At 52.2% G+C, this 14,816-nt stretch overlaps 1 protein-coding gene and 1 long non-coding RNA gene across 4 annotated transcripts; both read right to left on the bottom strand.

Annotated features, from left to right (window-relative positions):
* Positions 1-430: 430 nt before the first annotated feature.
* Positions 431-5,775, bottom strand: FOXA1 (forkhead box A1). Of its 3 annotated transcripts, none has more exons than XM_020916583.2 (2): positions 5,554-5,775; positions 431-3,196 (listed from the first exon to the last, which is right to left on the bottom strand). In XM_020916583.2, the coding sequence occupies exons 1-2, from the start codon at positions 5,623-5,625 to the stop codon at positions 1,859-1,861; spliced, it is 1,410 nt and encodes a 469-aa protein (XP_020772242.2). In that variant the 5' UTR covers positions 5,626-5,775; the 3' UTR covers positions 431-1,858. The 3 variants fall into 3 exon arrangements, with proteins under 3 accessions (XP_020772242.2, XP_070334108.1, XP_070334109.1); XM_070478007.1 differs by having other exon boundaries at positions 431-3,591; positions 5,554-5,637; XM_070478008.1 differs by lacking the exon at positions 5,554-5,775 and adding an exon at positions 3,429-5,466.
* A 1,577-nt stretch (positions 5,776-7,352) lies between these two features.
* LOC139038719 (uncharacterized) lies at positions 7,353-9,373 on the bottom strand. Its single transcript, XR_011491805.1, has 2 exons — positions 9,212-9,373; positions 7,353-8,373 (listed from the first exon to the last, which is right to left on the bottom strand). It is a non-coding gene; the product is annotated as an uncharacterized lncRNA (long non-coding RNA).
* Between the last annotated feature and the right edge of the window lie 5,443 nt (positions 9,374-14,816).

The following is a 14,816-nucleotide window of genomic DNA, read 5'->3' as shown; positions in this document are numbered from 1 at the left end:
TTAATTTTATCAGCTACATCTGATATTTTATTCTCACTCAAATACTTTTCAGATAAAGGAAAATGATACACTGGAGAAGGGGGGAAGGTAGTTAAATTAATAATATTTAAGTTCATTGTAGGAAGGCTCAAAGGAAGCACAGACGACTTAAGCCCTTGTCAAAAGTTGAAGTAAACATTACAAGGAATAAAGAATCTTTCAAAAACTCAATACTTAGGATATTAAATCAATTTATCTACCTTTTTATTTATCTACTTTTATTGAATCTCCTTAATTACTTTTCCCTAGCTACATGTTCATATAATAAAAAATTAAAAAACAAAAATTTTAAGATTCTTTTCCTTTTTGTCATTTCTATTCAGTGCTGGGCTTTGAAAAATATCATATTCAGAATATCCAGTTTGGATTTAATTAAGGAAAATAGCAGAAATTTTCTTTTTGTTAACATTTGATTTATTTAAAGTCCTTAGCTGCAAATGATCAAGAACATATTCCACAGCTTAAAATTTCTCATTTTCATTATTTAAATCAAAATATTTTAATTACAATCACACTGATAAAAATTAACATTTTAATTTGTAATTTTAACCATCATTTAAAGCAATTTCAGCTGTAAAGAAAAAAGAATAAACCATGCAATAAATTAACATTGAGAAAGCAAAGAGGAATAATAATGGAACCCGTCTGGCTATACTAACACCATGTCCAACTGTGAAAAGTGCATTAACACTGAAACAAGCACACGATGGCAATAATTAAAATGGCCACAATCAATTGGATTTTGGAATCTTGGACCAGATTTTGAAATACAGCGTCCTATAACTTATCGCTCCTCCAACATTGTAATAGTATTCCCTTTTTTTTCTGGAAAAAAAAATATCCTTTAAATGGTATAAATACAAAGAAGCTAATTTTACACATGTTATATGACCTCAGAATGACATGACCATGGCCCTCTGCAAAACAAGGAGTAGAGTTATTGACAAAGGCAATTCTCAAGGAATTGATTTCCAGGGCTATGTGTGGGTGGAGAGGAGGGGAAGAGGGTGTCTTTGTGACTTCTTGGTCCTGGCAACTCAAGAGCAGGTCTATCACCTACCTATTACCTTTATATGTTATATAAATATATGGATGATGTCTACATATCTGAGCATGTGCATAAATAAGTTCATATATATGATAGATACATATTTCATTTAGAGACATCTGCTATCTGAACGCATCTGAAATGCAAGCCGAAAAACGTGGCTCTAATCTGTTTATGTTTTGCTGTGTAACAGCAGCACTGTCCTTCAGTACTTTTAACAGCCCTACTGTCTACTTGTTTCTTCACCCTTTCAGTTCTTATGGTTAAGAGTATTGCCATGGACCTGTAAACTGTGTGTGTCTGTGTGTGTGTGTGTGTGGGAAGGGGAATCAGGTGAGGAGGGGGAAAAAGCACAAACAAATATTTTACAAGCTTGACCATCTTTCTTTTTTTTAAATAAATCCTGCACAGACTAGAACATGTCTGCAGGGGGGAAGAGGGAAGAAAGGGAGAAAGACAAGGAAGTAGGAGGATTTATATATATATACACTTGTGGATCATTAAACTTTGCAGGACAACTTTTGTTGGTTTGAGGTTGGTTTTCTTTGTAATAATATACACAAGGCGTTTTGAACAACAGTAACAAAGTAACAGTCTTTTGCACTAGGGGAAAGATTGTGCACAAAAAAAGAAAAAAGGAAATAAAAATAGATGGGATTTCATTATGCTGCTGTCGGCTTGGTATGTGTGGTTTTGTTTGCTGTTGATTTCTCTCTCTCTCTCTCCTGCTACCAGCATGGCCATGCCAGACAGACCCCCGGTCCCAGGGAGCTAAGAAGTGTTTAGAACGGGTCTGGAATACACACCTTGGTAGTAGGCGGGCTCCAGGGCTGAGGGCTCAATGGGACTCCTCGTGGCCACCGAGGCGCCGCCGAGGGGCAAGCTGGCGGGCAACGCGCTGCCGTAGGGCGAGTACTGTAGTGCCTGCTCGTATGCCTTGAAGTCCAACTTGTGCTGCTGCTCCGAGGAGGACATGAGGTTGTTGATGGAGAAGGGATGATTGAAGGAGTAGTGAGGGTCCCCTTTCATGTGCATCTGGGACTCGTGGGGTGCCAGGGCATGCGCCGGGTGGGAGGGGGGCACAGATACCAGCGCCCCAGGCCCAGAGCTGATCGGAGGAGCAGCCGAGGTGGCTGGAGTCTTCAACTCCGAGGCGCCCCCTGTCGCCGCCGCCCCGCCGTGGTCCAGAGTCTGGGGGCTGGCGGCGGGCCCGGGGGCCGGCGCGCCCTCTAGCTGGCCGGCCTTCCCGTGCACGCCGCGATGAAGGGGCGAGTCGGCGCTGGGGTTGGCAGCGCTCGAGGGGTCCTTGCGGCTCTCCGGGCCACCCTTCGGGCCGCCGCCGCCGCCGCTCCCGCCCCCGGGGCCCGGCTGCTTCTCGCACTTGAAGCGCTTCTGGCGGCGCAAGTAACAGCCATTCTCAAACATGTTGCCGGAGTCCGGGTGCAGCGTCCAATAGGAACCCTTGCCTGGCTTGTCCGGGGAGCGGGCCACTTTGACAAAGCAGTCGTTGAAGGAGAGCGAGTGGCGGATGGAGTTCTGCCAGCGCTGCTGGTTCTGCCGGTAATAGGGGAAGAGGTCCATGATCCACTGATAGATCTCGCTCAGCGTGAGCATCTTGCTCGGCGCCTGCTGGATGGCCATGGTGATGAGAGAGATGTACGAGTAGGGCGGCTTGGCGTGAGGGTAGCTGCGCTTGAAAGTCTTGGCGTCGCCGCCGCCGCCGCCAGCGCGGCTGCGGCCCAGGTTGGACGGCGCGTACGCCATGGGGCTCATGCACGGGTTCATGGCGGCCGCGTAGGGCCCCAGGCCGTTCATGGAGGCCGCCGGCTGCGCGCCCATGGCCCCCATGCCGCCGGGGCTCAGCGTCGTCCCCATGGCCGTCACGCCCGCCGTCATGCTATTCATGGCGCCCGCAGAGCCGCCGGGCATGCCAGCCACCGCCCCGGGGCTCAGCCCGGCGCCCAGGCCCGGGTTTGCGTAGGACATGTTGAACGAAGCCGGGGTCATGGTGCCGCTCGTGCTCATGCTGTTCATGGTCATGTAGGTGTTCATGGAATTCATGGTGCCCAGACCTGAGTTCATGTTGCTGACCGGGACGGAGGAGTAGGCCTGGAGCGGAGACAGCGTGAAGAGGCCCCGAAGGGCTGAGTTAGCAGTGGGCGCGCTGGCGGCTACCGGCCCCCCGGCAAATCCGAAAACGAGAAGAAACCATTTCTGCAAAGCCCAAGATCCCCCAACCAGGGGCAAACCGGCGGGCGCCCTCCCCAGAGCCAGCAAAGAGATGTCGTGCACGGCAGGGGGGAAAATCCTAGCTCGGCAGGCATGAAAGACAAGAACTCACAGAAAATATGTCCCCAGGAAGATGTGTAATCGCCTTACACGCCAGGCTTAGGGGCTGGCTTCTGGGGCCCCTCCATCGCCTCTATCCACGCCAGGCGGTATCCCACTTTCCACCCCAGATCGGGCCTCGGCAAAGCCGTCCTTTTGCTTGAAAGGAGTTAAAACTCCGAAAATAGAATTAATATCTCTGACCCTCTGCTTATTCACTCCACCTTAAGCGTGCGGTGGGTATGACAGTGCTTCCTCCCATGCCCCAGCCCCCACCCCTAGGCGGGCAACATCCCCAGATTTGCACCCATCTCGCCTAAGCCTGCCAGGCCTGGGCTGACTGACCACGTAGCGGCCCGCGCTGTTCCGGGTGACTGTTAGTTAACCTCTCCCTGATAGAGCAAATCATCCATGGCCATATGACCAAACATTTCCAAACAACTGGCTTTACTGTCTTAGCAGCTTTCACCAAATGGTGACTTTCTGTTGTTTTATTATATTTAGAAGTAGTGTTTTCCATCTACTTGTAGCAATTGTAATATTAAAAGGGAAAAAACTCAGAAGTTGAGTAACTTTTGGAAAAAACATATATAATAGGAGAAAGGGGAGGGGAGGGTACATAATAATATCAATGCACAACCTGCATTTAACTTTAACATGACTTTACAGCCATTCATAAACTTGCACTAATTTCATTACCTATTTCCAGGCCCCTAATGTTTGAAAGTTTTGGTGACAAAATTTATAGAAATAATCATATTTTTTACATATTCTGATATTTTGCCACTGATCATCTCAAAAGCTGGCTTTTGAAACTATATGAATAGTATCAAATACTTTAAAATTCAAAAATCAAAGTCCACTTGCTTTCTTTTAATGCTATTCTACTTCCCAATTCTAACCTGTAAAGAAGCTTTTTTCATAGAGAATTTAACTGACTAGTAAGTGGAGATGACTGTACCTGAATTAAATCTGAGGAAGTGTTCTGAGCTCCTTCTTAAATCATCAATAGGGGAAAACTCTTATCGAAGGCAATCTGAGAATGCACTAGATATGTTAAAAATATAAAACTACTTATCTGTTAATTTAATAAAAATAATAATATCCTTAAATTTATTTTCATCCGAAAACATGACTTTATTTGAAAACATAAAAGGTGAACAAACATTTAACTAGGTACACATTCTGCTATAGTATGCAAATAAACTCGGGATATGTTTGTGAATGTATACATATATAAATCTAAATAAATTAATTACCATGAAAATATTTTCTGATTTTATGTTTTTCTGTCCATGTCTTAAAGTATATTTTACTTTTCTTTTCCTCTTCCCAAGATTATCCAAGGCAGTTTCAATAAACGTTTTCAATAATGGTAAATTTTTGGAGGTTAATTGCCAGTTATTTCCAGAGAAATACTTTTAGGAGTAGGAGGTGGTCCCTTCTGTACCTGGTTTTCCTCGCAATCCCTTTGTGCACGCTGTATTGATAAAATAAACCACACGAACGTGCCGCCAAGGGGACAATGAAGAGAAACAGGTTTTCCGCACGCCCGGAGTGCTGGAGGAAAAGTCAGTTCGCACTAGCGCCACCCAGCGGTTATAAAGAGGAAGAAAGCACACTTCTCCCCCAAACAGGGCTTTTGAAGAACTTTTACAAAATTTCGGAATCATTTCATTATCAAGAGGCGCATTATTAGCGGCTGCGCGCTTTCATCAGAAGACATCTGAGAATTCAACTGCGGAAGGAAGAAGCTGTCCCGCAGGCGAACTCTAGCCTTTTCACACTTGCTGCCTCAGCCAGCCAGCCAGCCTGCGCTCGGCACCCGGGTCTGGGCTCTAGCGCCCATTCTCCGCAAGCAAGAGGCAAGTGCGTCCAAGAGAGCGGGTGCTTTCACAAGAGTTTCCTAAAGCCGTCTCGCCCGCTCTGAGCGCCAATCGCCGGAATCCCGTCCTTGGGCCGGGCTGAGGATCGGGCTCCCAGGCCCGTTTAGCCAAGGCCCTACCGGGGCTAACCTGGGTGGGTAGGCACCGGTGGCACGGAGGAGGCGCCCCCAGTCCGCCCGCCGCCCGCCTCGCCAGGTTTCCCCCGTCCCAGCACGGGCTCCAGGAACGTCCCTCCTGCCGCCCCCCTCTCACCTCCTGTGTGTCCGCGTAGTAGCTGTTCCAGTCGCTGCTCTCGTGCCCTTCCATCTTCACAGTCCCTAACATCCTGGAGCCACCCTGCTCGCTGCAACCATCCAGCCCTGTGCGAAGCGACTGGCAGCCGCGCGGCCCGGGGCGGGGGGCGGGGAGCCAAGCCGCTGCAGTCACCCGAGCGCCCGCGCCGGCCCAACGCCACCCTAGCGAGGAGGAAGCCAGGAGCTGCGGGGCGCGGCGTGCTCGGCGGCGGCGGTAGGGCGGGCGGGGGCAGGCGGCGGCCGCGGAGCGCGGCGCCGGGGAGCGCCTCCGCGGGAAGTGAGCTGGCGGCCTCTGCGAGATGAGTGCAGTTGAGCTGATGTGGATCTTACGTCGCTCGAGTGCCCACCTCCTCGTCCTCTCCCCATTTGTCCGCCGCACAAAGACGCTCGCACCTACAAAGCCCGAGGTGCACCTGCGAGGCGACCGCCCGCCAGTCCGGCTGCCGCTCCTCCCGCCCCGCCGCGCCGCCGCCGCCGCGCGCGCCCCTTGGGCCCCCTCCCGCCGAGCCCCCTCCCCCCAAACCAGACCCTCACTTTGTTTGCCAAGCGGTGTAATTGGTTTAAGCCGGGAGGCTGGGGGAAGAGGGAAACCGGGGTGGTGGTGGTGGAGGGGGGGGTGTAACCCCTCTTTGGAAGAGGAAAAAAGAAAAATAGGCGGGGCCGGGAGGGCTGGCTAGGGTTTTGGATGGGAACCGCGCAGCCGATGAAGGCCTGGGGGCGGTGGCGTTGGAGCCCGGGCTCCTGGGGGTAGAGCCGGCTACAGGACCCCAGGGTTCCCCTGGGGGATCTTGGGCCCTCGGTGCTGCGACCCCGTCCCGCGCCCCTCCTGCCTCCTACTCTTCTGCCCGCTTCCAGCTCCCGCCCTTCTGATTCTTGACCTAAAAGTTCAACCCCGGGAGACTGGAAAATTCAGACTTCCTCCTCCCACCCCCAGCCCCCGCCCCGGACTTCGGGATTGAAAAAGGAAAAAGCCCCACTTTTGCCCCGTCACTAGAAACTCGGCCATCTGAGTCAGCCGAGCCAGGTGACGTTAGGCCGATCCCGGCTCCTGGCTAGCAGAGTGGAGACGCTGCCACGAAACCCGTACCTGCGGCTAAGAGCAGGTGAGTCACAACACCGTTTTATATCTTTATGACATAACTTTTTTTTTCCACCTCGATCCGCTCTACTCCCCCTGTCATCTGTAGCGATCATAAAGAGGAAGAAACTGAGAACAGATGTCTATGTGATAGGGCAGGCGGACCCGAGTCGGGCCGTCCTCCCTCTGCCCAGCTCCTCCTCCCGCCCCCCTTCCGCAGCCTCGGGGACTGGGCTGGAGGCGACCGTCTGGTTTCAGATAGGGAAAGGTCAGGGGGAGGGGACGTCTCCCTAAATACGCGCCGGGAGAGGCTGGGCTCGGGCGCGGGAATGCATCTACTCGGCTCGAGAGGTGCCAGGCCGAAGCCAGCGGTGGTGACGGAGGTGCTTGGTCCCATCTCTGATCTGGAGTGGCCGGGCTGGGACTGGACATCCGTGGGAAGTGCTTCTTCCAGCGAAGCCTCTTGGCTTCTTTGAGGCTCTGGGTAGTGGCTTGCACACAAGCCCTGGGGAGTACCAACTAGTGACTGGGTGGTAGGCAGTGAGTTGGTGAGAGGTTGCGCTCTGGTGCATGTGTGTGTGTGTGTGTGTGTGTGTGTGTGTGACCATGTATGTGCTGTACTTTCGGAGAACCACTAGGTTTAAGTAGCAATAAAAAATCTTTCTGAAAGGACTAAAATATTCTTGTTTGGCAAAGTTTTAAGCTGTTATTAATCTCATTTTAAGAAATGTGTTTTAACTTGTCTTCCAAACAGATACCTCCCCCCCCTCCGTGCTTTGTTCTTATAAACCTTTCTTCCTTGAAATCTGGCAAGAGAATCACATTAAATCCTTGAACCAAACAAATCTCTTAAATCAGCAGGAGAGCACGAGAGGGTGAAGATGTGTAGTTAAGGAAATAAAAAAGATAAAAGCATTGGATTACAATCCCTTTAAGAAAAAAAAGGGGGGGGGTGGTGGTGGTGGTGGTGAGTAACGTCACGTTGTAAGGAAAGGCTTGCGAGTGAAATTAAATCACCTGGAACTTAGCAGCCAGTCGCCCTCCTTAACTGCAGCCTGTCGCTGGGACTGCAAGCCAGTCCCATCAATTTGTGTAAATGTATCTGCAAACGTGTGGGTCTGCACATATTTCTCCGGGCGACAGTCAGAAACTTCTTTTGTGCAAAGGTCCCATCAACAGCAGGACCTTAGTCCCATTTGTAAAGTACACGGGTGCATAGGCTCCTCAGCCTGACTGTGGAGGTGGGGGTACTTTCAGTGTTAATGAGCTTCCTTGTTCCTTCCCGCGGTGATTCTCCAACGCCCTCTTGGCTGTTCCACCACATCCAGCATGACTGGGGTATTTTCTATGGGTAGTAACAACTTAGCAATAACTTTTATGGTGCACAAAAAAGCCGGAGCTTTAAGGGGGAAACAAACCAAACCAAAGGCTGTAACCGTAAAGGGAGTCAATTAAAAAGAAAAAAAAAATTCTTCCTTTCAGCCCACATCTCAAACCCACTAGACCTCATCTTACAAAAAATTCAGCTTGAGGGGCGAGGAACGCCCATTTTTCAAAGTGGATGGCCAAAGTGAAGTTTCTTCAGGGCTTCTCCAAAGCTCAAGATCGGTGGTGAAGAGTGGACTCTGCCAGTTTTAGAACCTTGATCCAGCCTGGGGACCCGGTCCGCAGCCCGAGGAATTTCCGCTATCACAGCGCCTCCTGTCGTGGGAAGGGAACGGGTATTCCTGCCGCAGGCGCCCCCAGCCAGCACTAGTAGGCGAGACTGGAACCTCGCACGCCTCCCTTAGCCAGAGATTTTTGGTTCCTAGAGCCGACTGCCCGAGGCCAAGAAGAAGGAAAGGCGGCAGCTCGATGAGCTTCTAGCTTCTCCATCTCAGTCGCGGTGTTCCAAGACACCTAACAAATTTACAAGCTGAAGTCCCAGAGAACCCTGCTGCCAGTCGGTCATTTCCCCGAGGTTTAAAAGCGAATCATCAGTGCCCTATTGGGTCTTTGGTTTGGAAAATTAACGACCAACAAAATTGCTGTTTCTAGGTTGCTGACCGGCAACTAGGTAACGAGCCCGGCTGCTGCAGCCTTCTCATTTCCAACCTTTTCTCCCCAATAGGCCCAGCCTTTACGCGGTGCGGAAAGATTGCTGCGCTTTCCGGGCAACTGGACCTGCCTTCTGTGTCGGGGAGGTGGGGTCTCGCGGGGGGGGGACTCGAGGTAAGGGAGCCCCGAGGGCAGCCGCGTGGCGGCTCCTGGGGCGTCCCGGGTTCAAGTGGCCTGTGCCAGGACGAACAGAGTGCGCCTGGAGTAGCCCGGGGAACGGGGTGGGCAGGCTCCTTGGATGGAGGGAGTCAGGGCAGTCGCGATGGCAGGTGCGCGGGTACCTCCAGGTGAACAAGGACGGAAGAAGGGGCCCCGCCCTTCCCGGAAGCTGCGCCCTCCACCCCCTTGGGGTCCGCTCGCCGCGCAGTCAGGCCCTGGGGGCCGGCGGCGCCTGGTCCACCCACCGAACTTAGCCACCTTCGCTCCGCTCTCCCAGCATTACCTGATTAGGAGCCCCTTCCGCAGATCTCCACTCGGTCAGGGAGAAGTCGAGGGTGACGACTGGAAGCAAAGGCCGGGGGCTTGCGCCTCGGGCCCAGCTGGCTGCCTTTGGCGGCACCAGGTCCTACCTGTTCAGCGGGACCGTTTAGACGGGTGGCAGACAGCAGGGCCCGGGGCGGCGGGATCTAAAAATGTGTCCCCTTTCCCCGCCAGCCCTCCCCTCCCCGACGAGCCTCGGCCAGATCTCGCCCGCGGCCGCGGGCCCAGGGTGCACGCTCTCTGCAGGGTGATCCGAGGTCCTCCTCAGCACCCCCCCCCCCCCCCCACCCGCCACCCAGATAAGAAGCTTCGATCCTCCACCTCCCGGGAGGATCAGACGCCGAGAAACCAAGACCTGTCGCCTTGCACGCGGTTCATAGTCGCCTGGGACCGGGCCCCGGGTCGGTTTAGGACCGAGGAAGGCTTGGGACGCTGGAAGCAACTGTCTGCTCCTGCGTGTGCCTGGCCCTCGAGGACAGAGGTGTGTGCGGGAGCTGGGGAAAGGCCGGCGCCGCGAGAAGGCGGACCCCAGCGCCGGCCTCAGCCTCCCGCCGCCGCCAAGACGCGGCCTTCGAGTCCCGCCGCCGCCCAGGCCAGGGTGAGGGCGCAGAGGGTCAGGAGAGCAGCGCCGAGCTCCTTGTTCCTCCGCTGCCTCTCCTCCTTTCCTTTCCTTTCTTCCTCTGCCCTTGCTCAGTCGTGCCCGACTCTTTGCGACCCCATGGACTGTAGTCCGCTAGGCTCCTCTGTCCATGGGATTTTCCAGGCAAGAATACTGGAGCAGGGTGCCATTCCCTTCTCCGGGGGATCTTCCCAATCCGGGGATCCAACCCAGGTCCCCCGAATTGCAGGCGGATTCTTTACCGACTGAGCCACCAGGGAAGCCCTTGCTTCTATCATTACATCAATTTAAGAAATTAATTCACTAGGCGTTTGACCCTTAGTAGGTAGGGGCCACGGGGCCACCTTAACCCGCCTTGTCGGTTCCCTGCGGGGAAGTCTACGTTTCCTGGCCGGTGTTTGTGTACGTGGATCCACAGACAGGCACATCTAACGCTTTCACTTTACTAAAAAAAAAAAAAAAGTTAATGTAACATTTTAATCCCGGTTCTTCATCCCTTGGGTGTGTCCCTTCCCCTACAGCTCCTTGAGCCGCTGCCGGGTTTCTTAGCGACCCGGGTCGCGGGCCGGGCTCGCCCACAGCCGGATGTCGGAGCCGGAGCTGCTCCCCACCTGGCCTCCGCCCGCGGGCGACAAAACCGTCTCTCTGGCCGTGAGCGAGCAGCGCCTTGCCAAAATCAACTCTCATTTTCATGTATTAAAATGAGAAAGGTTGGGAATGGCGACCTGCCCTCCTGGGCCATCACTAGCCTTGGGAGGTAGGAGTCAGAGGCCCGTCGGTCCTCGCAGGGAATGCACAAGGGCCTCTCTCCTTGGAGGGTCGCGCATAAAACGCGACCCCACCCCCCGACTCCCCGCCGGTCCAGGCCAGGTCCCCGAGGCCGTCGCGTGTCTCCAGGCAGCTGTTTCTCCGAGTCACCCGACAGCTTTATTCACGCCAGCTGCAGAAAGTGCCCCAATCCCTGAAGTCTTTCCTCACCCCTGCACACTCCTGGAGTGGCTATCTCTGCGTAGTGGTGCCCGTATTGGCCCCCCCAGTTACTTGAAAATCGCCAGGGAGGGGGTCTTGGGGGGAGTAACTGGAAATGCACGCTTCAGAGTTGAAAAATTATAGGGAGATGTGACAAAGGTTTAAGTCTGGGAGCAGAAAAGGACTATAGTGGCTGAGGCCCTACTGTGTGCCACCGAAGGAGGGGAGTGGGGTGCGTTTGAGGGGGAGAAAGCTTTGCGATCCCCATCTTTTCCTCCTATGCTGCTCCAGGGGTACCACTGGGAGATTGGAGGTGTAGGCGTTGATATGTCAGAACCTCCATTGCTCCAAATGGCAGAAGCTCAGGCTAGTGGGAAGCAGTGATGGGAACAAAGGTTTGGGGTTGCTCGCTTAGACCTCAGTCCTTCCCTAATTGTTAAGGAATGTTTAACTTCTCAGTCCCTGAACTGCCTGCCCCCTTCCCCACCCACCGGTCTCCCCCAAATGGCACCATAGGTACCCCCAGGACTTTCCCACGGCCCTTCAGCCTGACCTGGTGGCTTAACTTGGGCTATTCAAATGTGATTACCCTCAAATTTACATAGTTCTATTTAACAGATGCTTTTGTAACAATTATATAAATCATATCCTACACATGGGGGTGAAAGGGTAAAAATGTGTTATAGCCAGGCTTTTCCCATTGTACTGGCTTCCTGATCTCTCTCCTAATTTTAAAATTGTGCTTTTGGATTGGCATGGCATGGCTAAAGGGAGGTTATGTTCATTATTTAAAATTTGATCGGAGGACACTGTTGAGTGGCTGCTTTTGAGATTTCCAGCAAGCTATTCCAGAGCTAAGGAAAGCTTTGTTTTAAAATAGTGCATCTGATTGAAGCTGTTTGATTTTTCTTGTCCTAAGGGTCACAGAGTAAAACCAGTACCTAGCTCACACGCAGTGAGTTTTCTTGTAAAGGGAAACACTAAGAAGAGGGCTCCTTGGCAGCATTCCCTTTTGCTAGGATACTAGCAACATTTGCAGGATCTTTCACCACTTTCTGAATGCTGCCATCCTGGCTGTCTACCGTAAATGGATCAAAGTAAGGAAATGCAGCTGCCAAAACTGGGCATTATCTGTGGTGGCAGGTCCAGTGCAGCCTCCCTGGGTCTTGAGGAATTTGTAGACTTCCCCAACTAACTGAGGTCTGCCTTCTTTAGGTCCATTTCTGTTGCTGTTGTTTAGTTGTTAAGTCATGTCCAACTCTTTTGCCATCCCATGAACTGTAGCCCACGAGGCTCCTCTGTCCATGGGATTTTGATGGCAAGAATACTGGAGTGGGTTTCCATTTCCTTCTCTGGGGGATCATAGGTCCACCCCTTGCTCTAAGTTCCTGCCAGGTTTTAATCCCTCCTCAACAGCAAATTCCATTTGTGTCTTTTCAATTTTTTTCTCTCCCCCACTGGACTAGAAGCTCTCTGAGGGTGCAGACTACAGTGGTCTCCACTGCTGGAGCAGAGCCTGGGGCTTAGTAGACTTCAATAAAGATTTGTTGACTTGATCACTGAACTAACTGCCCCAATCCAGAGACTGACCAGGTTGGTGTCAGACTGGAAAAGATGCTGGTCCAAGTGAGAGGATCTCAGGGACTTGTCTCAGTTCAGTGTGCTTGAGAAATGAATGGACAGTACAATGAACAAATTGATGAACAGATATGTCTAGCATAATGGCTAGGGCCTCAGAATCCTGGGTTCCTTGGGTTTTCAGGCCCGCTGGGCTTGGTTCTTCCCATGTACGTGATGCTTCATTTTAATCTAAATCATCGTGGTGACATGATCAAATGGGAAATGCCCCCACCTCACCTGTACCCGGCCTTTGGCAGAATCAGCAGCCGCCGTTGCTCACCTAGGGCTCTCAACGTGTGACCCGAGGCAAATGTTTTTACTTTCCCCCGCTGTGAAAAGGCGGCCAACCGCACCTTTCAACAAAGATATCGATTAAAAGTTGAAGAACCCCATCTACTTTCCATTAAGCAAAATGTTTCACTCCAATCTGTACAGGAAACTTCCGTGTTTAAATAATATGTTTAAATTGGCCAAGGGATGAAGCCGATCCCACGCAGTGAGAAGGAAAAGCACTGTTAGTCCCGGACTGTGCCCAGCGCTAGGCGCGCGGCGTTTCCGCCCCGGGGTTCCGGGGGGGTGGGGGGGGGGGCGCCTGCAGGGGCGCGGCGCGGCCAGGACGGGTGGCGCAGCGAGAGTCCCCGAAGTGACCCTCCCGGATGCCAGACGCTCAGCGCACCACGGAGGTGGCAGCGCGCTCGAAGTTTTCAGGCTTTTACCTTCATTATCTTCCTGTCTTTAGGATCTAAAGCATTTTATTCCACGCACCTTCCCAGTGTGATGTAATCATTTTCTTAAAGGACCACCAAACCTCTCCGAACCTGCCATGTTGTTACAAGATATTAACTGGAGGCCCCGCGGGTCAACTTCTCCTCCTGAAGTTTTATTTAACATGAAAGCCTGCGTGGGAGTCCTTGAGAGAGGAAGCATGCCCTCCTCCCTCTCCTCTGGGCTGCTGTCACTCGGGAAGCCAGCAGGCATCTGGTGTCCGTGATGTCCCAATCCCCTACATCCCACCGGCACCGGCGCTGAGAGCTGCTCTAAGGCTTCGGAGCTCCCCCGGGAGCTGGGCGGCAAACTCGCTGCTTTCATCTCTCTTTCTTCCCGGGACAGCTCCCTACCTGGACCCTGGTCCTGCGGCTCCGGAGAGGGACTTGGCACTGGATGGAACCCAACCCACCTTGTAGGCTTAGGCTTCTAACAGATCTGGTGTTGGTTTGTTTTCTTTCAAATGCTTTCCATGATACAGCCCACCGGGTGCATCCCACTCTCCTCACCCCACTGGCCTCCTTCTAGGAAAATACCTTCCACTGTGAATCTGTTAGTCTTCTCTGACCTCCTTGTGACCCTCCCCTCACAACCCACCCTGCAAGAGAGGTGGTTTCAATAAATAAAGCACAGTGCTTGCCTTGAAGGTCAGTTTACACTGGGGCAGAAACTTCTAAAACTCCTGCAGGTGTTGGAATGGGAATAAACCCAACCCAAGAGATGGGAGAGGGAGGAAGCGTGGACTAGGAGAAGACACTGGGAGATGTAGACAGGAATCCCAACAGGGTGGAGGGGCATGGTCAGGAGCTCGGCACCCTTCAACCCACCTTCAAGTTGCTGGGGAGCCTGGATGGATACTTTGGGCCTCAGTTTTCCCTGAGTCTGGAGTGGCTGGCGCAGGCCTGATGACCCCACCCAGGGGAACCAGGATCTGTGTGAACTGAGGAAGAAAACCTTTTAGGTGATGGAAGGTGAGGAGGTGTGACTCAGCTCCTAGAGTAGGGAAGCCTCTCTCTGCAAGATGAGAAGACTCTGGGATAACAGGTAGCACAAAGATTTTCCTCCAGTTTGCTTTAATTTTGTGATCTATGTTTCTTCTTAAATTTTGGGCAAAAGCCTTTCTTTTTTTCTTTTTTCCATTTTCCAGCATCTCCAAAGACAACAAGCAGCGGGAGGAAAAGTAGAGCTTGTGTTTCAGTTTCCAAGACCCGGCAAAGCCTTCTCAGCAGCAGAAGCAGTGCTCTGCACATGCCCCTGCACACAGCTGGCACCTCTGAGGCTGGGGGTCTCTGAGTCTTAGTCAATCTCTCATTACACAAGCTCCAACCTGGCTTGTTCTTGCAGTTGACAAGGACTATAGGGTTTATGTTTAAGATCATGGATTTGGAATCAGATTCCAATCTGTACTCTGTAGGAGACTTGCTTTCTCTGAGCCTCCATTTTTTCAACTATAAAATGGGCACATTACTACCTGCCTCACACTAGGTGAGTGCAGAGTGTAAGTACAATAAAAGGCAGCAACAGTCAAGAGCCTTTGCAGAAATCTGGGAACCTGGGTGATGCTGGATGCTGTGGACCGGCTATCTGGGCGCCC

Source organism: Odocoileus virginianus, chromosome 16, assembly GCF_023699985.2.
Source record: "Odocoileus virginianus isolate 20LAN1187 ecotype Illinois chromosome 16, Ovbor_1.2, whole genome shotgun sequence".
NCBI lineage: Eukaryota > Metazoa > Chordata > Mammalia > Artiodactyla > Cervidae > Odocoileus > Odocoileus virginianus.
This window is presented reverse-complemented; position numbering and strand designations above follow the sequence as displayed.